The 27,323-nt window shown below is 35.1% G+C and overlaps 2 protein-coding genes across 2 annotated transcripts; both read left to right on the forward strand.

Moving 5' to 3' along the window:
- Positions 1 to 764: 764 nt before the first annotated feature.
- On the forward strand, positions 765 to 8,330 carry LOC132281382 (translation factor GUF1 homolog, mitochondrial). Its single transcript, XM_059783092.1, has 11 exons — positions 765 to 1,312; positions 2,717 to 3,467; positions 4,005 to 4,161; positions 4,255 to 4,309; positions 4,987 to 5,054; positions 5,136 to 5,240; positions 5,329 to 5,400; positions 5,783 to 5,896; positions 6,257 to 6,397; positions 6,483 to 6,542; positions 7,953 to 8,330. Exons 1-11 carry the CDS (start codon positions 959 to 961, stop codon positions 8,116 to 8,118), a joined length of 2,043 nt encoding a protein of 680 aa, XP_059639075.1. The 5' UTR covers positions 765 to 958; the 3' UTR covers positions 8,119 to 8,330.
- A 1,363-nt stretch (positions 8,331 to 9,693) lies between these two features.
- LOC132282356 (bifunctional aspartokinase/homoserine dehydrogenase, chloroplastic-like) lies at positions 9,694 to 26,961 on the forward strand. The gene is made up of 18 exons (XM_059784009.1): positions 9,694 to 9,924; positions 11,406 to 11,473; positions 11,578 to 11,952; positions 14,296 to 14,384; positions 14,475 to 14,778; positions 15,001 to 15,053; positions 15,146 to 15,360; positions 15,472 to 15,559; positions 15,640 to 15,753; positions 17,160 to 17,258; positions 17,671 to 17,865; positions 18,800 to 18,882; positions 23,175 to 23,400; positions 23,806 to 23,951; positions 24,105 to 24,240; positions 24,734 to 24,817; positions 24,900 to 24,992; positions 26,412 to 26,961. The coding sequence occupies exons 1-18, from the start codon at positions 9,791 to 9,793 to the stop codon at positions 26,655 to 26,657; spliced, it is 2,748 nt and encodes a 915-aa protein (XP_059639992.1). The 5' UTR covers positions 9,694 to 9,790; the 3' UTR covers positions 26,658 to 26,961.
- The last annotated feature ends 362 nt before the right edge of the window (positions 26,962 to 27,323 follow it).

Below are 27,323 nucleotides of genomic sequence, written 5' to 3' on the forward strand. Positions count from 1 at the left end.
GTTTGGTCCGTTTGGTTCCAAAAATGGTGTTGTTTAGGTAAGTGAAGATCTATCTTAATATTGATCATTTGATTTAGATTTGGAGAAAACACCAAAATTTTAGATTTGGAGAAAGCAGGAGAGAGATAATTATGGAGATGATCCGTATCCCTGCCGAAGAGATGAGAAGGGAAAAGCATTGTATTTTTTGGTCTTTTTACAAAAAAAATTATTTTTATATATTTTATAAAGTTATGCAATAAGGGTAATTTGGTCAATTTAGATTTTAAATGTGTCAAGGGGACCTAATTGCACTAAATTGAAACTTGAAAGGTGTTTTTTATACGTGAGGGGTGTGATATGCACTGTAAGTATACTTCAGGAGTGTTTTCTGCACTTCACTCAATATTTTGCGCTATTATATATATCAAAAATTAATTTTTTTTCACATTACATTTAATTTAATTTTTAATTTGATTAGAGGGGTGATATAAAAAAAAAAAAAAAAAAAATTAGAGAGATTTTGTGCCAAATTTTGGAAGGGAGAGAAATTTTATGCAATTTGTCCTCAAACTTAACTAAAGCTTGTCCATTTTAGGGGTTAACTGAACTACACCGTGTACATTTTAGGTTAACTTCAGAGAATGACGAAAAAAATAAAAAAACGAGAGTAGTACTCCCTATATAACTTCTGATAACAATTTTATTTTATTTATTTATTTTAATTTCCGAAAAAAAAAAATTATTTATTTTTTAAAATCAAACATTGAACGATAAATTAAACAAGCCCTACATAATCAGTAATACACGGTACATCTCCGCAGTCGCTCGGGGCCTCTGTAACCTCAAGAACAAAGCCCTACACAACAACGCTTCTGTCCCTTGAACCCTTTCCTTCCAAAACTTCAACAATGTATCAATGCCGCGTAACAAGTCCCCAATATCTCCGTCTGGTTAGGTTTTGCTTATAAACCCCCAAATGGGTTTTTTCAATCGGACTCGAAAGTCTCTCGAATCATCAAAGTGTATGTCTTTACTGTGTGCCTCCTCTAAATTTAGTCCATTTTCTGCGTTATTTAGAGCTAACCCAATTGAGAGTAGACTAAGTTGGTCCCAATTCGTTTCGAGTCACCGTACATTTTGTTCTCATCCTCGCCAAAACAGTAGAGACAATGCAATAGACTTAAGCCAGTACCCAACCGAAAGGATTCGAAACTTTTCGATCATTGCCCATGTCGATCACGGCAAGTCTACGCTCGCTGATCGTCTCCTAGAGCTCACTAGGACTATCAGGAGAGGCCATGGTCAGCCCCAGTACCTAGATAAATTACAGGTATGAAGTTCTATTATTGTTGTTGTTCTTCTTGCTGTGGTAAGTTCTGTAGTAGTTTCGAATATTACCTTTGCTGAGTTCATTTACAATTTAATTTTGGAACAGATGTTGATTAGCACGATTAGTACTGAGTGCTTTAATATTTCAGGGGACTTCAAGAATCTTCGCATTCTTTAATCAGGAAGTAATTAATTTTCCAGTCAACTATTGAAAAAAAATAAAATAAAACAGAGAAATGAGAAAAATAAAACCCATTAACAAGAAAATGGGACATAATAATGACTAGAGACTAGAGCCCCAGCCCTTAGGTGCCTTTTTTGCGGTAACTATTGGACGTTAGCTTGTGAGTTCCTATATATATATATATATATATTATATATATATATATATATTCATTTTGTGGATACTATATCGAGTTGAATTTATTGAAGCGAATCTATAAACTGCATTTGAGGTGTACTTTTGATTTTTAGGTTTACTCACTCATTCTTCAATATTATGTCAGGTCAAAATGCAATTTTGCTACTATTATTAATTCAACAATGTTGAAACCTGCTATTTTGATAGTTTTGATCCGTTGGCATTTCAATCACACGCGTACATGTGAACAGCTATTGACATTTGAAGCAAAAGTGTATCTTGGTTGTGTTTATATGCATTTTTATTATAGCACCTTGTACTTTTTGTGAACGTTACAATGTGATGTTTTTACATTCTAATGATGGTCTATATTCATTTCAGTAATGAGCATGGGAACGTTTTGAAAGTAATGTCATCTCATCACACTGCACGGATTATCACATTAGATCCATATACACACGTGTTAACTAAAGACGGCACCAATATTGCACGAAGATGGTCCAGGAATTCGATTGTGATTCTGTCACTCAAACGTAGATGTTCAATGACTTGACTTCCGATAGTCAGTAAACTATATCTGCTGCATATTTCTGAGGATAGTGAGGGAGTAATAAGGAGTGGCTATCCTACACCTAAATTGACACACAAAATTTAGCCAAAAAGGGTTGAGTAAAGAGAATTTTCAATCCTCCCTGCTATTTGCAAAGAAAAATAAGCTGGGAGCCATTTTTAATTAGACCAACTGTTTCAAATATCTTTTCGTGGATCACTGAAGTTGGGAAACACCGAAACATCATTATCTATGTTCTTAATAATGAGAGTCATTAGTTTAATATAGAGTTGACATTGAATGTACAACCTCGTCTTTCCATTCTTAGCTCACCATCATGGCAAATTAGAATCTATGTAGCATTTAGCAACTAATTTCACTTGAGGTAATGGGCTCTAAAGGCTATACTTGGAGTCTTATTTTAACCCTTGAGTCTTATTTTTAACCCTTCACTTATGCCTTATTTTATAAAATATAATTTTGAAAATTCTTAGGTTGAGAGAGAAAGGGGAATAACTGTTAAAGCTCAGACAGCAACTATGTTCCACAAACACAAGTTTCATGGTCCTGACATTACTGATGCGCAAGAACCAGAAAGTGTTTTGCTAAACTTAATCGACACTCCTGGTCATGTGGATTTTAGCTATGAAGTATCAAGATCCCTAGCAGCTTGTCAAGGTGCTCTTTTGGTGGTTGATGCCGCCCAAGGCGTTCAGGCGCAAACTGTTGCTAATTTTTATCTTGCTTTTGAATCCAACATAACCATAATCCCTGTCATAAACAAAATTGACCAGCCAACCGCTGATCCAGATCGTGTTAAAGCTCAGCTAAAATCCATGTTTGACCTTGACCCAAGTGAAGCACTCTTAACATCTGCGAAAACAGGTCAAGGTCTTGAGCAGGTCCTTCCTGCTGTCATAGAGCGAATACCTCCCCCTCCTGGAAATTGTAATTCACCATTGCGCATGTTTTTGCTTGATTCTTATTATGATGAATACAAGGGAGTAATCTGCCACGTGGCAGTTGTTGATGGTGCTTTACGCAAGGGAGATAAGATTTCATCCGCAGCAACTGGTCAAGCTTATGAAGTTCTGGATGTTGGGATCATGCATCCTGAACTCACTCCGACTGGAGTCCTTTTAACCGGACAAGTGGGATATATCGTGAGTGGCATGCGTTCAACCAAAGAGGCACGTGTTGGAGATACTCTATATCATAGCCGAAGCGTTGTAGAGCCCCTTCCAGGTACTTTAATCAAACTTCAATCCATATTTGATTAATTATTTTCGCATCTCTACATTCTCAGAATACTAGGCAATTCCGTGGTCATCTCTTGAGTATTATGGTTATTGTGTCATTTGCTGATTGATTTTAAGACATTTATTCATGTGCAAATTGAACCGTGCTATATGGTTTGCAATGTTGAAGCCAAGGAGCTCGTGTATAAACTAATAAGGAAATATGGATAATTAAATATATAAATTCATATTCAAAGTGAACCCACATACATGTAGGTGTCTATGTTTCTTTCTTTTTAATGCGTCTTTTTCTTTAGACCGTTGTAACTAATTGTATTTTGAAGTGAAGAATGAAGATAGATTTGTGCATTGAATTGGATTATCCCAATTTATGTTCAATAAGAGTTTCTACTTTCTACCAAGAATTAATTTTGATGTTGCCTAGAAAAAACTGTAAATCTAGTATTTCATGGTCCTAATACCTACCTTTGTCTGTATGTATCACTGTATGTGTGTGCGCCTTTCATATTTTTGAACTTTTCAGGTTTCAAGCCTGCAAAACATATGGTGTTTTCTGGTCTTTATCCAGCTGATGGATCAGATTTTGATGCGCTTAATCATGCAATAGAGAGACTAACATGCAATGATGCCAGTGTCTCAGTCACTAAAGAGAGTAGCACAGCACTTGGCATGGGCTTCAGGTGTGGATTGATTTATGTGAGGAGATTAGCTCTGTGATATTTGTTGATTTCATGCAAAAAAATCTTATTATGCTTACTGAGTCCTTCCTCCAGGTGTGGTTTCTTAGGCTTACTTCACATGGATGTTTTCCATCAGCGGCTTGAACAGGTATTTTGATTGTGGAAGAATATTAATTGGAGATGAAATGAGAAAATTGACTAAAATAATTTTGCTATCTATATTGATGACCATTAACTGCACAAGTGAGGAAGAGTAACACGGTTCAATGTAATATCATGGATTGGAGTAGGCTAAAATTAATAGAAGTTGTGTTAGTAAGGAAACACATCATAGCATGTGGTTTAAATGAAATTGCGCACGTAAAAGTCGAATTGGCCAAATAGAATTCATATAGACAATGCTAAATAGTTCGGATAAGGTTTCATTGAGTTGAGTTGGTTTGAGTTGATTATTAAATGGTCCTATATGTTTCCAAATAATTTTACTCCATATTTCATATTTGTGAAAAGAAAAGTAGAAAGTATCACCATTTCTAGTGGTGAGTGGTATGTGAGCAAAATGAAATTATTCATATGCTTAACTTGTTCAATCATGTTTGTAGCGGTTGATGATTGTGATTCAAGTTACATGTGAATTATTCAGATTATATATACACATATAAAAGCTGTTTATGCAAGTGAATGTGGAAGATAATAGATTTTTCTCTTTGAATGGTTTGTGGAAGATAGCAGACTTGATCTTGATTCACCATTAGCAACCTATAAACCTACAATTTTCAGATTAGTTCTGCTTACTGTTAACCATGGTTATCTTCTGGCTGGTAGGAATATGGAGCTCATATAATTTCTACTGTTCCAACTGTACCATATATGTTTGAGTATTCAGATGGAAGGTATGTGGCATATGTTTTGTGCTATTGTCTCTTAAGATTGGGTTTCTGCATACCTTACCAATTTGTTGATGCCTTGTTTAGTAAAGTAGAAGTTCAAAATCCTGCTTCATTGCCCTCAAATCCCAAAAAACGGGTGACTACATGCTGGGAACCAACAGTATTAGCTACAATTATTATTCCTAGTGAGTAAGCTCTCGTCCTCCTTTAACATTTTACTACCCTATTATCTTTTTGCTGTATGCAAATAATTTTTTCATCTTCTTTCTACTTGAAGGTATGTGGGATCTGTTATTACCCTCTGCTCTGAGCGAAGAGGCGAGCAGTTGGAGTACTCATTTATGGATAGGTAATTTTTTATGCCAAGAAAATGTGTAAATTTTCCTTGCTCGCTGACTATCCTTATGTAGTTCAATTTATGTTTATGATTGAAATAATGAGCAGGGTGATGCAACCATATGATGGTCATGTATCTGGTTCCAAATTTTTAAACAAAACATGATGCAAATTTCAAGTGTTCGTAAATTTGCTCTTTAGATTTTTAGATACTTTGTCCAATGTTTCAGAGAACCAAGTAAACCTGATGTTAGGTGAATAATGGTCCTGGCTACTCCTTGTCTTGTGATATTTTGTTTCAAGCTGGGAGTTACTGGCCAACACTTTTTGTTGATTTAACCTTTCATAAAATGAGTGATATTGGGAATATTTATTCTTTAAATATTGACATGCAGTCAACGAGCCTTTATGAAGTATCGCCTACCATTGAGGGAAATTGTTGTTGACTTTTACAATGAATTGAAGAGTATAACGTCAGGCTATGCCTCATTTGATTACGAGGATGCAGAGTAAGTTTGAATGCTCCTGTATCTCTCTCTCTCTCTCTCCCTTCCTCCCTTTCATATGCATACACCCACACAATCACCTACTCAGCAATATGGCATTGCATGGGGATATACAAGAATTGCTGGTATAGTGGTCTTGGTTACTCAAATGATGCCTTTGTTGTTGGGTCTATAAGCCATATACTGGATGCCTGTCAATCTGACATAGTTATTTGACATAAAATGCCTTTCTGGACTCAAGATAGTTTGCTTCTTTGATAAAGACCATGTCTGAACCTTTTGACATATACTCAAGGTTTGTGGTACAACCAAAAGGTATTTTCAATTTTGGTTGAATTGTTTCTTGATGGATGGGTTTAACAGATATCAAGCCTCTGATTTGGTGAAACTCGATATTCTCTTGAATGGACAACCAGTTGATGCAATGGCAAGCATTGTGCATAATTTAAAAGCACAACGTGTTGGTCGTGAGCTCGTGGAGAAGCTGAGGAAATTCATAGACAGGTGTGCTGATTCAAAGTTAATTGTTAGTTTTCAACTGATTTTGTTTCTTGTTTCAGTGATTCCTTAATTTTTTAATACGGAACAGGCAGATGTTTGAAATAACGATACAGGCTGCTATTGGATCAAAGATTATTGCGAGGGAAACGTAAGTCATTTGCTTTCCTGTTGCCTAAATAATTTTCACTGGCGATTGTTCTTGCCAATTCTTGTGGTTTTTTTGCTTGTTTTCTCATGGTCAAGAGTTTTCTCTTTCTTGTGGTGCTGATGCATGGGCACTTGCGTGGCTTCTGAATCTTACATAGGTTGTGTGACTGTCCAAACAAACTCTTTTACAGCTTTAGTTGACATGAAACAGTTGGATTTATGCAGCCTAGATGTTGACCTGTGACTTACCATATTATTAGGAAAATGATATTCTATCCAACTTAATAGACCGACTATGTTAGCCGAGAGAGTTGGACATTACCTAGTGACCAAGTTGGTAGAGCGTCCAGCTCTCTCCCCCCCTAGTTTGCCAGGATTAAAAAAAAAAAAAAAAGAAAAAAAAATTAAAATTTTGAGTTAGCTGAAAGAGTTTGGGTGGGAGTTAAAAGTTCATCTTTTGTGAGCCATATGGATGTATTGCTATAATTTTTTTATCTTCTTTAGATAGATTATTTTACTGAATGTGTAGCATTAGTAGTTGGGTAATGCTGCATTGCCCTATCAATTATATGATGTTAGATTCCAGGTCGTTGTTGTATTGTACAATGTAGTTTTCTGATTAATTGGAATGGAGTATTTCGCTCGGATAATTTATGGTAGAGTAATTAATTCAGAAGCTTAATACTTGCATTAGTGTTTGGTTAAAGAAGTGATTTTGTGTTTAGGAAATAGATCTTTCTATTAACGCCAAGGGGTGGAACAGTTGGTCCATTAAGCAGCCTGTCAGCACGGTGGCCCTGGTGGGGTCAACCAAAATAAAAAAAAATCTCATTTCCTTGGGCATGACTTGGATGTATCTTGAGATCTATTTGGTACAAGGTTTTCCTTTGATGATTGGTGATTCTTCAAGTGTGCAGTGATGGTGATTCCACACCAGGCTCAATAAATAATGTAGAAAGGGGGATCCAAACAAAAAAAGGAGTCCATGTAGTTGATTAGTGGTACCAATAGTTCTAATTCCTTCGCTATTGGAACTCTCTCTCCCGCCCCATAAGAACACAATCCAGAAAAAGCGTCTTATATGTATAGAAATATATCTTCAATGCAGTCATTTTGAATTGTTCGCCTCTTCAACCATTGTTTCACCTCCCAAAGAGCAAAGTTGGCTGGATGAGCACTTTCAATTGCTCCCAATCCATGTTTATGGAATAGAGTGCCATATGTTTCTCCAAACGCAAACACAATTGGAATTTGTTTCTTGTATGATACAAAATGAGTTAAACAGTTATCATGATAGAGTACTTTTTCAGATCAAACTATTTCCTTTTTTGACTCCTATTTTATGTAACTTCTATTACTAAAAATAGTCCACCCAATTTCTGCAGTTTATTTTAGGCTATCTTTGTTTCAGGATCTCTGCTATGAGAAAGAATGTCCTTGCCAAGTGTTATGGTGGGGATATTACTCGCAAGAAGAAGTTGTTGGAAAAGCAAAAGGAAGGAAAAAAGCGAATGAAGCGCATTGGATCTGTCGATATTCCTCAGGAGGCATTTCACCAGCTTTTGAAAGTTTCATAGGGCACTCCTCAAAGAATAAGCTGTGTTTGTAAACTGTGTCTTGTTCATTTCTTATAAAATGTGGAATTGGTTCAGGATGCTATTAAGGGCATCAAAATTTTTTATTGTTTGGTGAGACTTCTTTAACAGGAAAACGATAAGACAGTTTTTTTTTCTTTTTTTTTTTTTTTTTCTGTAAGGAAGTTTTGTCTATCATTTCCTTTTGTACCGTACTCCTCTTATCCTTCTTTGTGTTTTGTTTAAGTACTACAACAAAAAAAAAAAAAATTCGTGATGTTAAAGAAATGGAAATAATTTAGAGTACTTACTATTATCTCTTAGAAAAAAGCTTCTGCAACGCATATGGCATTTCTAAAGTGCCACCCTATACGGATGAGGTTTGCATAATATTTCTAGAACAAATAGAATTAAGATATATATTTAATTCAAACAAATGAGTGGAAACGAAAGTGTAATTTACTGAGATGATAAGAAATATATTTAATTCAAACAAATGATTGGAAACGAAAGTGTAATTTACTGAGATGATGCAATGGTTAGAAGAGAGGAGAAAAAAAAAAAAATAGTAAAAAAAGAAGAAGAAAGAATGGTATTAATATTTTGTCGTGTTTAGACAATAAAAATTAAAATGATGGTAATCTTTCAAATGTATTTGAAAAATGAAGTGAAGAAAAAAATTATATAATTTTAGCTCACTTGTTATAAGAAATAAAACAAATTTGCAGTATTTTTATTTCCAATTGGGGTCGGTGATCCAAAGTTCCACTCTACTATATCTTATATTGTTGAATTTAGATAATTAAGGAGTGTATTATGGTATTATGGATGAATAGAAAAAATAAATGAAAAGGGGTTTTATTTCTTATGTTTTTAGGAAAAAATGAATAGCATGAAAATTTATTTGATTAACAGTAAATAATAATAAAAAAGTGTTTTTGACAAAAAAAAGAAAATAATAAATAAATAGAAACACATCCCACACGCTTTTGCTCACATAGTGACGTAATAATTATTTTCTCTTTTTTTTTTTAAAATAAAAGAGATATCATTGAATTAGATACCTTTTACTAAGTATTTTTAGACTTTCTTCATGAAAAAACCAAAGAGGTTATTAAAGAAGTGTTTGGAGTAGCTTCTTAGGGTTCAAAATCCCTCGTTCAAAATGCCTTTGAAAAAGTAAGTTTGATAAAAAAGTAATTCAAAATACAAAAGTTGTTTGGTGAAGACATTGTTTTTAAGACATTTGAGAATTAAGAATATTATTTAATTTTTAATTTACAATATTATCATGCACTTTAACCATCAGCTAGGGAATATCAGGGGCTGGTGAAGACATTAGTGTCCTCCCTCACTCATCCTCCATTTTACCTTTCCACTCTCTATGCCATCCCTCTCTTCCCTTTTAATTTTTAATTAATTAGGGAATTTATAAAAAAAATTATACTGTATCAATTCTCTATTATTATTACGTTTGCGTGGCACGTTTTCAACTTTCAGATTTTTGTACGCACGTGTCACGACTTGGATGGTTGAAACATGCGTTTTCGGCAGCTCAGTCGCATGATATCATTCACCATCAGTCCTCGTTCAATACCCCAAAGCCGCCAAAATAATACACACTGAACAACAACTGTTTCTTTCTCTTGTTGTAGTTCAATTCTAGCGGCGGCTAATGGCTCTCTGTTCGTCGATCTCGCTCTCTTCTTCCTACACCCTCTCGCCGAACACATTGTCACGCGATGTCGATACCAAGAAGATAATCGCTCCATCAACACTCCCTCTTCTCCACCGCTCTCCGATCTGCAAGTAAAATATTTCTCTCTTTTTCTCTCATTTTCAATTTCCCTTTTGGTTTCCGAGAAAGCAGAGAAAAGAACGAATAATTTGTTTTCTGTCGTTCTTGATTCTTTAAAAGATGAGTTGATACATTTATTTTACTCGTTAGATTGAGTTGATGCACTCAACTGCTCAAATTGTCGTTTGTTGGCTTTAATTATGTTACACGCTCCCAAATAACAAGCAAAGAATTCAAGATTCGTAGTTTGAATTTCTTTTATCTTCGTGCATTGTCTAGGCAACCAAACGGAATCAAGGTTCTTTCGTTTCTTTAATGCAGTTGAATTGGTTTTACTAACAACTTTGAATTGTTTATAATTATAGCATCTTAGATTTAGGGTTTTTACTTGGCTCTTCTTGATATCTTTTGTTTCTTTTTATTTTACTTTATTTGCATGTGATGATGGTAATAACACAAAATCTGTATAATATGCGGAGTGATTTTAAATTAATATGTGTTCTGTATTGTTGGCTACGCTTGTCTGTGTAAGATTTTATTATAGGTGGTTTGTTTCAATAACTAGTCATTAGAGTTAGAGTTTGGGCTTCTGTTGCACGTTCTTTTAATGAGCATTTCCTGCAACATTAGAAATTCCCCAACCTAAGTTAGTTATCTAAAATGAGGATGTCAAGATGAATGTGCGGCGAGTCATCAAATTTAAGAAAGACAAACCATATTCTTGTCAAGTCTATGCATTTAGAAACAAATGCGACTTTGGATATAGCACTAACAGTTTATACGAAGTTTGAGAAAGTTGGCTTAGATTGGTTTTAGTGATTGATAAAGGCCCTGAATATGCCTTAATCATGCTTAGGTTGTTCGTTGTTGCAAGTACAAGAGAAGATCAGTGACTCATGAGTTGCAGTTGGACCTGGTGCTTTATACACTAATGCAATAATGGCACTTTTAGAATGGTAAAGCAAGATGGAATTTTTTTTTTCCCCCTAGTTGGTACTCACACACACATGCCTCCACTGAGGTTCGAACCCCTGACCTCCCTTTGGGAAGTAGTGGCAAAGCAAGATGGAATTCATGTAGCAGATCCAAATACTTGAGTCATGTGCAAGTCTAAACAGGGAAAAAGTGAGTCAATCATGTGCCACATCTTGGCCACACCCAATTCAACAAAGTCTATTTCCTACTACTTGGGGTTGGATTGATCACAAGGCACTACCAGTATTCACTTACTTAGTATTTTTTGTTTTTTATTCTGTTGCATATAGTTATTGTATACAGGCATGAATGGGTACATTCTGTTTTATATGCGAATTTGGCTCCTCTATCGTTTTAAGGCATTTTTTACAATGAATTATATGTTAGACTACAAAATTGCAAGCTGGAAATCTTGGTATCAAGTGATTTTCCCTTTCAATTTCCACCTATATTTGAGTGTACATTTTTGGATTTTTTCAACTGCTAAAGAAGTTAGCTTTTGTTTTCTGCGTTTCAGAATGGGTTCTTTTTGTCAGTGGGGAAGAAGTGTGTCATCAAATTTTCACATTTTTGCTTCAGTTGCAGGTTCATTTTCTGCCCTCAGTCAGTCTTAAATGATGTTTTGAAATTTGAAGTCATGTTTATAATATACATCCCTATTTACATGCCTGCCTCATATTTATCGGCAGATGTTTCTCTGGGTGATTCCATAGAATCGGTTCAGCTTCTTAAAGGTGACACCTGGTCTGTCCATAAATTTGGTGGCACCTGTGTGGGCAGTTCCGAAAGAATCCGGAATGTTGCAGAAATAGTTGTTAATGATGAATCAGAAAGAAAGTTGGTTGTTGTATCTGCAATGTCAAAAGTGACAGATATGATGTATGATCTTATCTGCAAGGCACAGTCACGGGATGATTCTTATACATCTGCACTGGATGCTGTTTTAGAAAAGCACAGGTTAACAGCACTGGAACTACTTGATGGGGATGATCTTGCTAGTTTCTTATCCCGGTTGCATCATGACATCAATAACCTCAAAGCTATGCTTCGTGCAATATATATAGGTATGCTGATCTTTAAATATATATCTATCTAATTTATTTACGCCAGGTCGAACTGTTGTTAATCTTAATCACCAGTTCACTCTATAAGTTTTGGATGGTATTCAAAGAAGCATGGACACTTCTATAGATGTGTCAAATCCAGTCATGATTTTGAACACGTAGACAACACATCTTGGACACATGGCCTATGCATCCTAAATATCCTCAATGCAATTCTTGAATAATAAAAATACTTTTAAGAGTAATGACATCTGACAATCTGGAAAACAATATGAACACACGTGACACATCAAAGTCTCGAACCATTTTTCTTTAAGAAAATTGACATTATTCACATGGTCACCACAAGTCGAGCATCTAATGACACCACAAAAATATAATTATAATAACAGAGTATGAGAATATTATATAACCTTCACAATGCTCGTATAACTTCATTTTCTAAATTATTTAACTTTTAGTATAAAATTTATAAATTAATTGAAGTTTTATAATTGTCTTATACGATAGATGTTTATTAAAAAACATTAGGTCTAAGGTTCGACTCTTCCTGGGTGCAAACAATTCCTTGGAAGGGGGGGGGGGGGGGGGGGGGGTTGTGTGAGTAACAAATAGGGGGAAAAAAGATGTATATTAATAAATACATATAACACTATGTGTGTGTGTGTGTGTGTGTGTATCAATGTTGTTAAAGGCGCGCCCGAGGCTCAGGTCTAGCGCCTGTTGTCATCCCAGGCTCACTGATGTTTACTAGGCGCGCGCCTTGATTGCGCCTCGTCCTGTTTGTCAGGCGCGCCTAGCTAATTTTTTTAAAAAACTATGATTATTCTACGTAGTATTTCTTAAGCGAAAAATGGTACTTTTGGCAACTTAATTTTTTGTCTTTCAATGTGAAAAGTAGGATTTGATAGTAATTTTCTGCTATTTTTATTTTTTTGAAAAGTAAGATTTTCTGTCCTCAGAACGTATGTCTACTCAAGTTATGCCATGCACACCTCTTGATACATAGGGGCGTAGCCTACCAAGTTTGTCGGAGTCTTCCCTTAACAACATCCCACCAACCATGAGAATCCTCCAAACAAAGAGAGCAGTGCATAGCTCACACCCCACCTTACAGGGAAGTGGAAGGTGATCAGAAATTTCTTTAGACTTTGTATAGAGTCATTTTTAATCCCTTAACTGAAGGTTATCCAAGGTCAATATTACCTCTTAAGGCTCAAACTCTGTAACACAGAAACCTATACAAAATGAGATAATCTTCCAAATCTCTATAAATGGTACTCTGACATATTTTCTCTATGCAAACCCTGTAGAATTGTCATGCACTAAAATCACCATTTTTTGCTAGGGCTTTTATCTTAGGGCATCATAGTGCTCCCTGGAAAATTGGTTGTCAGGACGGTACATTATGGTTTGCAAACTATTTCATGATGTCATAAAAGTTGTACTAAATGGTTTGCGAACTATTTCATCACATGGGATGAATGGTTGAATGTGTCATAACTGATATTTTCCTTTTCATTTTTTCCCTTTGCAAAGTTCGTTACATTGTTCGAAGTAACTATGTTTGAAATGCAACACTTGGAAATGAGAATTGGATATGGCTACCTGTTTGCACTTAAAAAGCATTTATAGTAGTTCAATTTACTACATTAGTGATTTAAACTAGTGAAAACCTATGTTGACCACTATGTAGCATAATATTTCTGTAGAAAATAATATGAATATTTAATAGTGTCGCGGTGTACAGATTGAGGATTTGATACATGTGACTTGGACACATGGCCGTCATGTGAAGTAATGTAGTGCAAACCTAAATGTAAAGTACATAGAACTTATTAGATGTGCCTTAAAACATGTGCCAGGGGGTTGGAAAGATGCATCGAAGCCCTAATTACTTAGTCAAATCATACATAAAGTAGATCAAATTCTTAAGAATCTCGTATATGAACTTAATCATTATCGTTGGCCCTGGACCTGGACCTGTTCTAAAAATGTTGAATATTTTGAATTGTTTTTCTTTGTATTGTCATCCAGGAAAACCGGAGCTTCTTGTACTAGTTATTTCATTATCCATATTTTTCCTTTTTTTAATATGCATTATTTGATCCATGATTTTGCCTAGAATGTTTTGGCAATATTGTCTTGTTTGCTGCAACTAAGAGTTGTATTTGGCGTAAGATTATTCCTTTTGAAATCCTTATTTGTATTCTATTCTGCAATTGTTCATCTGTATAACATTAAATGTTTGTCAATTCTTTTTCTCCTTGTCCTTTGGGTTCTCTTTTCTGACAAAGAAAGATATTTCATATTATTTTGACTTACTCGTTCGATCTATTGCAGCTGGTCATGCAACAGAGTCGTTTACAGATTTTGTCGTAGGACATGGAGAGCTATGGTCGGCTCAGATGTTGTCGTCTGTTGTAAGAAAGGTGCTGCTGCTGTTGGCTGTTTTTTATTTGAGGAATATAACTGTTGTGACTTAACTAGTTATCTGAATTTGGTTATCTTTCCTGCTACAGAATGGGATGGATTGTAACTGGATGGACACGAGGGAAGTCCTTATTGTAAATCCTACTGGTTCTGATCAAGTTGATCCAGATTATATGGAATCGGAAAAAAGACTTGAGAATTGGTTCTCTCAAAATCCATCAAAGACAATCATTGCAACTGGTTTCATAGCTAGCACACCTCAAAATATTCCTACTACTTTAAAGAGAGATGGAAGTGACTTCTCTGCCGCTATAATGGGTGCTTTATTCAGGGCACGCCAAGTCACAATTTGGACAGATGTTGACGGTGTCTACAGTGCAGACCCCAGAAAAGGTTTGAAGTGACCTGCTAATTTGTGTATTATAAGTCACGTAAACATTCTATTCTCATGAATTTGTCTCTAAGACCTGCTTTGATCCTTTTCATTTTATATTAAGAATCTACCCCTCTAAACACAATTCTTACAACATCATTTGGATGATGGAAGTTAACTTTTTGGAAAATTCAGTTACAATATTAACTAGTAGTTTGATCTGAAGGACGTTTTTTCTGCAGTTAGTGAGGCTGTTGCACTGAGGACGTTGTCTTATCAAGAGGCCTGGGAAATGGTGAATTAGAGATTCTTCTTCTTGTACCTGTTAAAGTTGATGAGACTTGCCATGACACATATTTTAACAACAAAATTTGCATGCTTGTGCAGTCATATTTTGGGGCAAATGTTTTACATCCGCGTACTATAATTCCAGTAATGCGATACGACATTCCAATTGTTATAAGAAATATCTTCAAGCTCTCTGCACCTGGAACAATGATCTGCAGGCCTTCTGTCCATGAACTTGAAGATGTCAACAATTTGGAATATGCTGTCAAAGGGTTTGCAACCATAGACAATTTGGCACTCGTAAACGTCGAGGGGTGAGCTTGTATTGAATATATCATTCTGCTTGTCTTGTCTTCCTTGGTGGTTATGTGTAGTATTTACCTTCCTTTTCCATTTAAGTTGTACATTGCAAATGCTTTTTGCAGAACTGGGATGGCTGGAGTTCCTGGTACAGCTAGTGCCATTTTTGGTGCTGTGAAAGATGTAGGAGCTAATGTTATCATGATATCCCAGGTATCTTCATCCTCCAATGTTCTTTCAATGTTATTCTGAAATTGTAAAATTTGCATGGTTAGTGATTGGCTCAAATGCAGGCTAGTAGTGAGCATTCTGTATGCTTTGCTGTGCCTGAGAAGGAAGTAAAAGCTGTTGCTGAGGCTTTAGAATCCAGATTTCGTCAAGCTTTGAATGCTGGACGTCTTTCTCAGGTGTCCTACATTGATTTGATATAATTGTTGAATATAATATGGTTTTCATTATGCTATAATTATTTTAATTTCCAATTGTTGTATATCATGATTTTCAAGTCTTTTTGATAGTATTTTGGATTTGTTTCTTTGTTTCCTTTATAAAAATTGTACTTCCTTACACAACCATTACTTGCTAAACTTCTGATAATTCTACAAGACTATAACTTGAAAGGGTAGAAGTTAAAAAAGTTGTGATATAAAACTATACTTTAATCGGTCCATTATTTTTCAGCCACATGGGCACCTAAAGTGTTGGTTCCTGTGACATCATGTGTACTTGTAAAATCATTTTATTTTTTATTTTTTATTTGTCTAGGATGGTTTCATGTGCCATGATAATTAATTAGTGCACCACTAAGGAGTGATCTAATTTCATGATTTAGTAAACAAGAGGAGAAACAAAATTATCCTGGTGAGGAAAGACATAAATTCTTATAATTTAATAGAATATATGGTACTAATAAAGTTGAACTGTAGCAGCCCAACTGCCCACAGTCACTATAGTATTGAAGGTGCTAACTCAATATGTTGGTTCCAAGGCTCTGCTGATTGAGTTGAGAAAGGGAAGTCTACAGGAGATCATTTGGTCTAGCACGGCTAATAACATTAGACAATATTTTTCTGATATGTTCTAGGGATCAAGTAATGTCGTAGACTTAAACAAGTGGTGAGAAGGGGTGAAAGGAAGGGGGTTCAAGACCAGATCAAACCTGAATCATTTTTATTACAGGTTTGGAAAGGTTAGGCGAAAGAGACGCACAAATAATTACAACCCTGAGGGTCCTCACTCCTTGGGTGGTTTGCTGGGTGCCACTTCAGATTGGTTTGAAAATCCTGTGGCAAGGATTGTCAAACCAATTCGATGGCATACCTCTGCTGTAATTAGTGTTGGCCTTCAGTATGCATTTTCTGTATGCCTATCAAAGGACATAATTATCCCAGCATATATGATTGATATAGTTTTGGCTCATACCTGAGATCATCTTTCCATCTTTTATTTTTCTGTAATGTACTATCAGTTGGAAACTTGAAATGGGCATCCAGAGTCACTTAAGGATATCTTTTGTGCTTATGACCCAGTCAGTTGCAAATACTATATAATCTTGCATAGTTATGATATTATCCAACAATATGAAACTAATATGTTCAATTTTATTTATTTTATCATGGGAGGCTGAAGGTTATATCAATTCAATCCCTTTCCTAAATGGATGAGATTATGAGAATCTCGAGGTCTTTTTTTTCTTCTTTGACGTTAGATGACACTGATAATATCATTCATTATACTAAGAGATTCTTTTCTTTTTTATGTTTTTCTTTCTACTTCTTCAGTTCCCAATCTTAACGATTTCAGCTTTTCTCAGGTTGCAGTTATTCCAAACTGTAGCATTTTGGCAGCTGTTGGCCAAAGAATGGCAAGTACTCCTGGAGTTAGTGCAACACTTTTCAATGCACTCGCAAAGGTTGGTGAAATATATTGCTCCAAATACACATGGTAGTATGCCATGTTGTTATGTAGCTTCCTGCTTCTAATTTGTGAATGCATGAAAACTGATTATACATAGGAAGTGGAGTATATGAAACAAATATTGGTTTGCCAGCAGGGTTTTTTCTTTCTTTCTTTCTTTATATATATATATATATATATATATATATATATATCATTCTTTCTAGTAGTTTTAGAACTATTTACTGATTGCTGAGTATGCACTTCATTGTTGAAACTTTTGGCAATAAATTGTCTTTTCTGCCTCTCCACGGTGGAATTTGATATTTTGTTTTTCGACTTACTGAATTTTTTTTTTTTTTTTTGGGTTTTATATACACGTTTCTCATAATTTCATGAGAAGTTTATGGATAGTCATTGTACTGCAGGCTAATATTAATGTCCGTGCAATAGCTCAAGGTTGCTCAGAGTACAATATAACTGTAGTTGTCAAGAAAGAAGATTGTATAAGGGCCTTAAGAGCTGTCCACTCCAGATTTTATCTCTCAAGAACCACAATAGCAATGGGTATTATTGGACCTGGATTGATCGGTGGCACGTTACTTGACCAGCTCAGAGATCAGGTTGGTCATCTATTTTTTAATATTTAATTTGTCAAAATTCTTTCTATATTATTGTGTTGAATATGCAAATCATAACATTGACATCATTTAATATGGTTCTTTGAACAAGTTATTAACAACTTAAAGTTCACGATCCTGTATCATATTTTCTTTGTTCAGTCCTATTAATTTTTATATATATATATATATATATATATATATATATATATATATAGTACTTTATTAAATGGCATATGTCAATAATTCAAATAGATGGGCACTCATTTAAATTTAAGACAAGGTTTAAAGATTCTACATTGATTTTATTCTGCTTCTTTTTAAAAATATACTCCGTATAAGAAAAAGTTTAGAGGATAATTGGTCAGGTAAAAGTATATCCATTTTAATTGCACCTGACATGTCTATCCATATAGACGTTTGATGTTGGATTAAGGAACTTGATAAAATGTTCTCTCCAAATCAATGTATTCCTACCATCATGCAATGGTTACTTTAACAATAACAGAAAGTATATACATTTCATTTTTGATGTAAATGGATGACAACTCGTCATTCTTTGTGAGGATAAATCTGCTGTCATTTGTCTGGATGACACATATTCCTGGAAGGACAAGCCAACTTATATTGGAAAACCCAACTAAAGTTTTGTACCTACTTGAGCATTGTAATGGATACTGAGGCTCATATAACCTTTTTCTTTAGTTTAAAATCTGCAAAAATAATCTTGTCTAGAAGCAAAGCAATGTAGTTCACTTAGTTGATTACAAGCTTAAATTTGGTCTAAAATCTTGAGTGCATTAACTAATGCTGTACTCTCTGCATTGCTTCATATTTTGCTGGTGAAGATAAAACTGATTTTAAAGAATTTTAGCTTTTAAGTTTCTAAAGCATACACATATGATGCTCACCGCTTTACATGAATTCTCATTTGCAGGCAGCAAACCTCAAGGAAAAGTTTAACATTGATTTGCGTGTTATGGGTATCTCTGGCTCAAGGACAATGCTTTTGAGTGAGAAGTAAGTTTTAAGTTCTCAAAGAACATTCTTTTTTTCTACTCCCATGTCAGAGGGTTATGCCCGTTTGTCATCTTCATTTTCAAATGCATGATTCTTTTGCAGCCAACTTTGCGATCTACTATGATATTGAGAAAAATTCCTTTAAATGATAAACTAAAATTGTAAATAGAACTCAGAAATTATCAGTCATGTACATATTCTTGTAGGTAAGTATCAGTCATGTATTTATTGTTAATCCTATTTATTGTTAATTCTCAGTTAGCTTGTAATTCTTTAGTTAGAAATTCTATTTATATAATTAAAATTAGAATCTGTTCATTCACTTAGAAATTCTATTTATTACTATGAACTGCAGCAATTAACACCTTAAAAATTATTAAATGTAGAAAATTAACACCAAGTACAATAGTCATACTTTTTGTTAATTTGCTGCAGTTAATAATTTTAAACGTGGTTAATTACTGGAAAAAATAATTTTAAACATTGTTTCAGTTCATATATCTGGTTCTAGGTTAGTGTTGGCTGTTCTTCTTGACCATGGAATTGGCTATAACCACTTTTTCCACCCAAGTCCTCCTTTGAAAAGTATTACAGAGGATTTGTAAATGCTTTTCGAAGTTGCTTCACATTCTCCCTGTGTTTTCCTACTGCTCTTTTTACCCATTCCATCTACGCCACCATGCTCTCCCATATGCTTGCTATGCAAGATTTGCTTGCGTTATTATATCCATATGTCCGTGTTTTTGTTAGTTATGGGATAGTTCTGCCTTCTAACCTATAAAACTATCATTCGTGTTAGAATTTTTTTTAAGGGCGTCATTTTATTTTAGCCAATTTAAAACCATTTTCTGTGTGGTAGGATGGTTTTATGTTTCTTAGAATGTGCTTGATTCAAGTTGGAACAGTATTTCTCCCTATAACTAAGAAATGAGTTAAGAGTTCTGAAAAGATAATCAATTAATCCCAAGGGAGTCATTTGAAAATTTTAGTAACAAGAACTTGAGAGAAGGGGGAACAACAAACACAAACATAGCTATAACCCTTTCCATTGTTTAATCATTCTCATTTCTCTGTTCCTTGTTTCCACCAGCACTACCAAATTTTCTTACCATCATAACCACTTACCACTGTCACCACGACCAGGATTTCCCCACCAGCTTTGGCTTTATGCTAGTGCCATCACTGCCACCATCACTACCATCTTTGACACCTTAGTTGTCAAATTATGTAACATATCAAGTATTCCAAAGCTAGTGCCATCACTGCCACCACCACTACCATCTTTGACACCTTAGTTATCGAACTATGTAACATAGCAAGTATTGATTTATATGTGTTTATGAGGCTTATCGTGGTGCGATATTTTTTTCATAAATATATGCACAGACATAAATTAAAAAATAAAATACACAACAGTTATATTGTTTGATATCAATTTATTCAAATTTGACATAATTTTGGGGCTATTGATAAAATTATATATGAATTTTGATGTTTTTATTCCTGTTAGAGTTGGAGTGTGTTTAGTGTTTTACTTATTTACTTTGGGGCATTAGTGTTTTACTTGTTTCCTTGATTTCTCTTCTTCTACTTCTCTTCTCTAACCCAAGAAACAAATTCTCACAAGCTCTAACTCTTCCATTAAACTTACTAACAAAATTCAATAAATTTCTATTTTTATAAAAATTTCAAGTGTTTACTATGTTCAAACAAATAAATTTAGTTCCTATGTGCTTAAAATAAATATCAATATAAAATATTGTGTGTGATGTGTCGATACAAGTTATAGTTTTGAATATATAACTTAGGATTTCCAATTATTTTTTCACATTTGATGCAAATTTTTGACAAGTCATCTGTATTCTGTACATAAAATTTGATTATCAGAAATTTTTTCAGTAATGAGGCAAAAGAAAGAAAATGGGTCTGTAAAAGATGTGCTTTAATATTTATGTACCTCTGAAAGAATGTCATTATAGCATTGGGAAATGTTTTAACTTATTTTTCCGAATTAGATGGTGGGTAATTTGTCACAGTCCCCTACGCAAAAATAGTACAGTCTCATTGTTTAAAATTAGTAGAGGATGTGGTGATTTTTTTCAAGCTTAATGGACCTTGCATAGAAGATTGTACCAAGTCAACTCAATAAAGCTTGTTCCCGACTACTTGGTGCTGCTACATGAATTCTTTCACCAGTCTAGTATAAGGCCAAATTCTCAGTGAAACCACATCCTCTAAATATATTCCCTTACTATCTTGTTTGGCCTTTTCCTTTGCCTTGCATGACCACAGGGGATGATCACTCTTAAAAAATGATTTGCAAAGGAACCAGGAGAACCTCATAATAATATGTTGCGACTGAGTTACATTTACAATACACATGCATATATTGCAAATCCTTTGGGGAATTCTTGGTTTTTTATACGAGGTAATGAAGCCTTCATGGACAATCGGCATGACTAATGATTAAATAAAATGGCTGTACAGTTGCATTTCATAGATTTTTTTTTTGATAAGTAAAGATGTATTAGAAAGCATTCAAAAGGGGAACGCATCCCAAGAGCTGTACAATAACCGAAAAGGCAGAAAACAACAAGGAAAAGGGGACGACCTATGGACCCAAAGACCCCAAAAAGTCCATGATCTCATCAACAGATGTACAATCTCTCCCCATACCCCAACTAAAAAGAGAAAAAATAATAGAATACTTTAACGCCCCAATGGATAACTCCTCCCCAATAAAGGATCTCCTATTCCGTTCTTTCCAAAGGCACCACCAAATACAAAGAGGAGTCGCCCTCCAGAAATCGCGAACACGAGCCCCCACTCTTTGGCCCATCCAAATATCAATCTAGCCCCGTGAGGTCCGGGGCATAACCCACTGGACGCCGAAAAGACCCAACATTAGACTCCAACAGTCATGAGCCACTGGGCAGTGCAAGAGAAGGTGCAGTCCGTAGATATCTTGCAAAAAAAACATTTATGTCTCCAATGATACATGCCTTTAGCAATTCTCTTAATTGTCTATCCTTTATATATGACAGGGAAGTCCCCTCAGCAGTAGCTTCCAATACTTAAGTTGACCTCCTCAAGTGCCAGATATGAATGTTTTATGACTTTCAGAGTGCACAATTTACTTAATGTTCACTTGCTATATCACCGCTTCCAAGTCACAATGTGGGCCATAGAGTGAATGCAGACCCTGGAGCATTTATCATCTGAATCATTTCTGAGAAACTGTTCTGAATCATCTGAATCATTTATGTGGGATGTGAAGAGGCTCTGTAAAATGGTCACCTGGTCTTTTCATAAACGACAAGATGAAGTCTATGGACGAGTTAGAGATATGTTCACAAATATTATACCACCCCTCAAAATGGCTAGGGTTTCAATGGGCAAAGTAAGAACCTTTTCTTGATTTCAACTTTAGTTTGCAACTCATTTTAATACCTAATATTTTATATAATGCATATAGTTAGAAATAAATTTTGATAGAAATAATCTACCAGCTTCATAATCTACCTGGGAGGGAATCGTTAGATTTGTCAGGAGGAATATGGTTAAAAAAATTTACCTACTTTCTTTTATTGTTGTCCTTTGCCATCGTTAAATAAGTTATGTTCTATCTTAGTGCGAGTTTCCATTGTTTTTATTTTTATTTTCATTTTTATTTTCTATTTTTTTAAAGACAAGGAGACAGATGAAGCTAGGACGTCCAGATTCACAAGTGTGAGGCACAAGGCTTGTCCTTCTAATGTTTCATTGTTTTAACAATACTAATATTATATGTGCAAATTAAAACTTCTTTTGGTGGTAACTTAGCTATTCTTTAGAAGAATTTAGGTTTAAATTTTATTTATTTTTTGTGATAATTATTTCATTGGCTTATTTTATTTCTTTTGCCCAAAAGAACAGTTTTGCTGTAGTCTTAGGTTTTTCTCGTCTTACTGAATTTCTCTGAATGGACATCCTATTTGTCTAACTGAATCTCTTGCTTTGTGGACTTCATTAGCACAAAAGCGAGTGTTTGACAGAACATAGTATTATTCCACTTGAAACTTCTTCCTTTTCCAACCTCCTTCCTTTTTGCTGCCTTCTGCTAAAGTGTGTAATGGTTTGTCTTGAATAGTCTCTCTGCTCGGTGTTTCAACCACCACTGTCTTGTGTCTTTCCGAGGATGATGTTCTCTAATTCTCATTTTATTCCGGGTCTTGGTAGTTGATGAATCTTTTTGTTAGCCATTTGAGAATTCTCTTGACTATGACCTTTGACATTTTCATCTTTGATTGTAGGGGTATTGACTTATCTAGATGGAGAGAACTTCAAAAGGAGAAAGGAGATGTGGCTAACCTGGAGAAATTTGTTCAACATGTGCACGGGAATCATTTTATCCCAAATACTGTTTTGGTAGACTGTACTTCAGACTCTAACATTGCAAGCCGTTATCATGACTGGTTGAGAAGAGGAATACATGTAATCACCCCAAATAAGAAGGCAAATTCAGGACCACTTGATCAGGTAACATTATATCTGCTGGATTTACTGTGTTGTGGTCGTCATTAGTGAAAAATTTTGCAAGTTTTGAGGAAAGCATCGAGATCAATTCAATTCCATTGGCTGTCCTTTCAATTTTCCGATCAGAAGGCGGAAACAGCATCCAATGCTCACTAAATAGAAAAAGAAGAAGACTTGGATTCTCCTTCTTGGAATACTTTGCCTATGTTTGTGAGCTGCAGTTATACTTGGCATTGGAATGCTCCAAAATTTTCTTCTTTCTTTCTGCAAGATGGAATTCTCATGTTATTGAATATTCTAATTTACTTAGCAAAAATCTGTCTTGTGTCCTTTTTTTTTTTTTTTTGCATTTTATTTTGTTGAAACTTGTATTGGGTTTTCTGTAATGGGATTGTTATCCAAATCCAGTATTTGAAGTTGAGAGCTCTTCAGCGGAAATCCTATACTCATTACTTCTATGAAGCTACTGTCGGAGCTGGCCTCCCAATCATTAGCACCTTACAAGGTCTACTTGAAACTGGGGACAAAATATTGCGTATTGAAGGCATTTTCAGGTTAGTCATACTGACTTGTTAAACTAGCAAAAGTGAAAAATACTACATGATAGGGATTAATCAATGTGCTTATCAAAGTATCTGAAGTATTTTTGCTTACATGCATGTTAGTTTTCTGGAAATTTGTCTTCAATTCAAGATTTACTGATGCAGTGGGACTCTGAGTTACATTTTCAACAACTTCATAAGGACACGAGCATTCAGTGAGGTGGTGGTGGAGGCAAAAAAGGCAGGTTACACTGAACCAGATCCAAGGGATGATCTATCAGGAACAGATGTGGCCAGAAAGGTATTGGGTCCTAAATTTGTATAAAGGAATTCTATAATACTTTTGTGTCTCTGTAATCAGTTGGCAAATGAGGGAAACGCAATTGAATCACTAAAGATTTCTTCAATCTCCATTTAAAAGCTATCTGGATACTTGATTTGAAATATTATCTGAAAATGATATATTGCAAGCTAGCTACCCTGAGAGTAATAATTGTGCTTTTAGAAAAAGGAAACAATTTTGAATTATATGTTGATTTGTTCGTTTTCACCCTGGTCCAATCTGATTTCATGGTTGAGCTTGGCAGCTCTTTATAGCTGACTGAACACCCAACATGTTGTCAAACATGCCATCTGATTGGAATGGGCAGGACAACTTTCTAGAAACTGCTATTAAATACCTCACTTGGCCCCTTACACAAGCCATTAAGCGAGTGATCTCATTATGCTTCAGAAATATGTTATTACTTTTATACTCTTATGTTCAGGTTAGTAAATCAGTTTTAATATTGTAGGTAATAATACTTGCAAGAGAATCTGGTTTAAAGCTAGAACTTTCAGATATTCCTGTTGAAAGCCTGGTTCCAGAACCATTAAGGGTAAGAATTAGTTTGTATTAAGCATATGCCAATTTGCTGGGAGGAACACCATTTAATGTGATATTCTGATGATTTATTTCAGGCTAGTGCATCAGGCGAGGATTTCCTGCTGCAGCTGCCACAATTTGACCAAGACATGGCTAAGAAACTACAGGATGCTGAGGATGCTGGTGAGGTGAGTATCTCAATTGCATTACTGCTAAATTTAACCTGTCTGCAAATGCACCAAATTAAGATTGCCAAATTAACTATCTTCCTCCTCTCTCCCCCAGCAAAACTGGACCAATCTATATGAAGTGTTTGAATAGTCTGAAGTGGATTTAATGGGTTATAGTTCTATAAGATCTTCTGGACATTTCATAGTTGAATGGTTCCGTTTTACGAATCCATGGGCTAGAAAGCCTAGAATGTTGTCACACGATGCTCTTTTCCATGTCATTTGGGATGACAGCTTCTATCTCCCATGATAGCTCCATGGTTGACAATTGATTTCTAAAAAAACATTGTTAAAACATGATGAACCATTAGCTTTAATTATGAATGGACTGATTAGATTATTTTGGTGTATGCTATTAGGGTGGTTGTATCAACTTCAATAATTGAACTATACCATGCATGATGCAAAATCACTGGTTTACAGAAAATCTGAATATGATAAATTTAGAAAAAAAAAAAAAAGAAAAAGGGTGGGGGGGGGGGGGGGGGGTTGGGGTTTGTTGGTGAAGACATCATGTGCAAGAAAATTGAAAAAAGCCAAAGAACAAGTGAAGTGCCCGTGTTGCAATACTCGGGCATGGGATATGCCTGACATTTTTAGTTAGCATATACCTAAAAATCATTCCCAATGATCGTATTATTTAGTAGTTGTCTATGTGTTTTTCTATTAGGAAATTTGTTGCCAGACGTTTGGATACATACCTGCACCCTACACACATCCCCAAAATTAGCTAACATAGCATACTCTGAGGAATGAAAGTAGGATGGATTCAGAGGAGGAATGCTTTTGGTGTATTATGTAATGTCTAATAATAAGGTTGGAAGGTAAAATATTTAAAACTACTCCTAAAAGCATCCGCTTTTTATGACTAGAATGTTGTCCATGATCTTTTTTTGTAATAAAAGCAGTTTAAGAGATAGATTGTTGGTCGAAAAACAAAGTTGTAAGCATGCCCAAGATACGGATATTGTGGTGATGTTTGGTAATAAAAGGAATAAAATTCAAAATTAATGCATTCTTCAGACAATAAAAGCATCATCCTTTGATGATAAAACAAGAGAAAACCCATTAAGATGGACTCCTAATTTGTAGCAAAAACTAACAATTGCACAACTGAAAGAGTAACATGGCCTACATTAGGGAACAAGAAGACCAAAATTAATGTGAGTTGAAATGATTAAACAAAAGCATGATAACAAGTTGATTAACCTACAAAGAGTGGAAGATACTGGACTTGTAAGGCTGCATTGAGTATCTTACATTTTTAAGCATGGTCGTAGTTAATCCGAAATGAATATTGTGAAAGAAAGCGTCATGTTATTTTTCTTTATGCTTTCTGTGTGTTTAATGTCTTCTCATAAATTGTGGTATTTGAAGGTCTTGAGATATGTTGGGGTTGTGGATGTGGCTAATCAAAAAGGGGTCGTGGAATTGGGAAGATACAAGAATGATCATCCATTTGCACAACTATCAGGATCTGATAACATCATAGCCTTCACTACTGAAAGGTACAAGAATCAGCCTCTTATAGTCCGTGGCCCTGGTGCTGGCGCCGAAGTTACAGCTGGTGGAATATTCAGTGACGTTTTGCGGCTTGCCTCTTACCTCGGTGCCCCATCATAGTGACATTGATCTCTAGCCATAAACCAGTGTAGGTTCTGTTTATGTTGTTATCGGCTCCTATTCTCAATTTTTTTGTTAGTCTGAGCCTGTGGCATTTTAATACCTTGGATTGTGTATTTAACTGTATTATTGGCTTCAAGTCAATTTATGTAACAGCCTTGGAGTAATGTTTTGAGGCTTTTTCCAACCCTTGCTAGCTAGGATTTTTAGTTCAATCGAAGTTGAAAATGTTCCATAAAGCTGTATTTTCCCAGCAAAACTGCCAATATTTTAGTGAAGTCATTTTTGAGTGATGAGGTGAAAAGTCGTGTTTGCCTTGACATGGCTAAAAAATCTTTTGCCATCTTGCTAACTTGGTTGGTCGTGCCACTATGAATAGATAATTCTATTTTTTAAACCATAATTGTGGGTCTTAATGTGACGAACAACGATGAAGTTATAATGTGAAATTGCTCTTGTTAGCTGCTGAAGAGGGTTCATGATCTCTAATTAAATAAAGGAAGGGAGGTACGTGGTGAGCTATATGGTCTATAGAGGGTGAAAATCCGGAGAGAACATGGGTAGTTGCATTCAAATTGCCGTTGGTATTGCGGTAGTTCTCCATGAAGTGCCCTATTTTGCCCCGGAAAATTCTCAAAGAATATATAGTGTCTGGGAAAATTATCT

Source organism: Cornus florida, unplaced genomic scaffold (assembly GCF_030987335.1).
Source record: "Cornus florida cultivar Cherokee Brave unplaced genomic scaffold, ASM3098733v1 CherokeeBrave_3.0.0_Hap2_Chr11, whole genome shotgun sequence".
Classification (NCBI taxonomy): Eukaryota; Viridiplantae; Streptophyta; class Magnoliopsida; order Cornales; family Cornaceae; genus Cornus; species Cornus florida.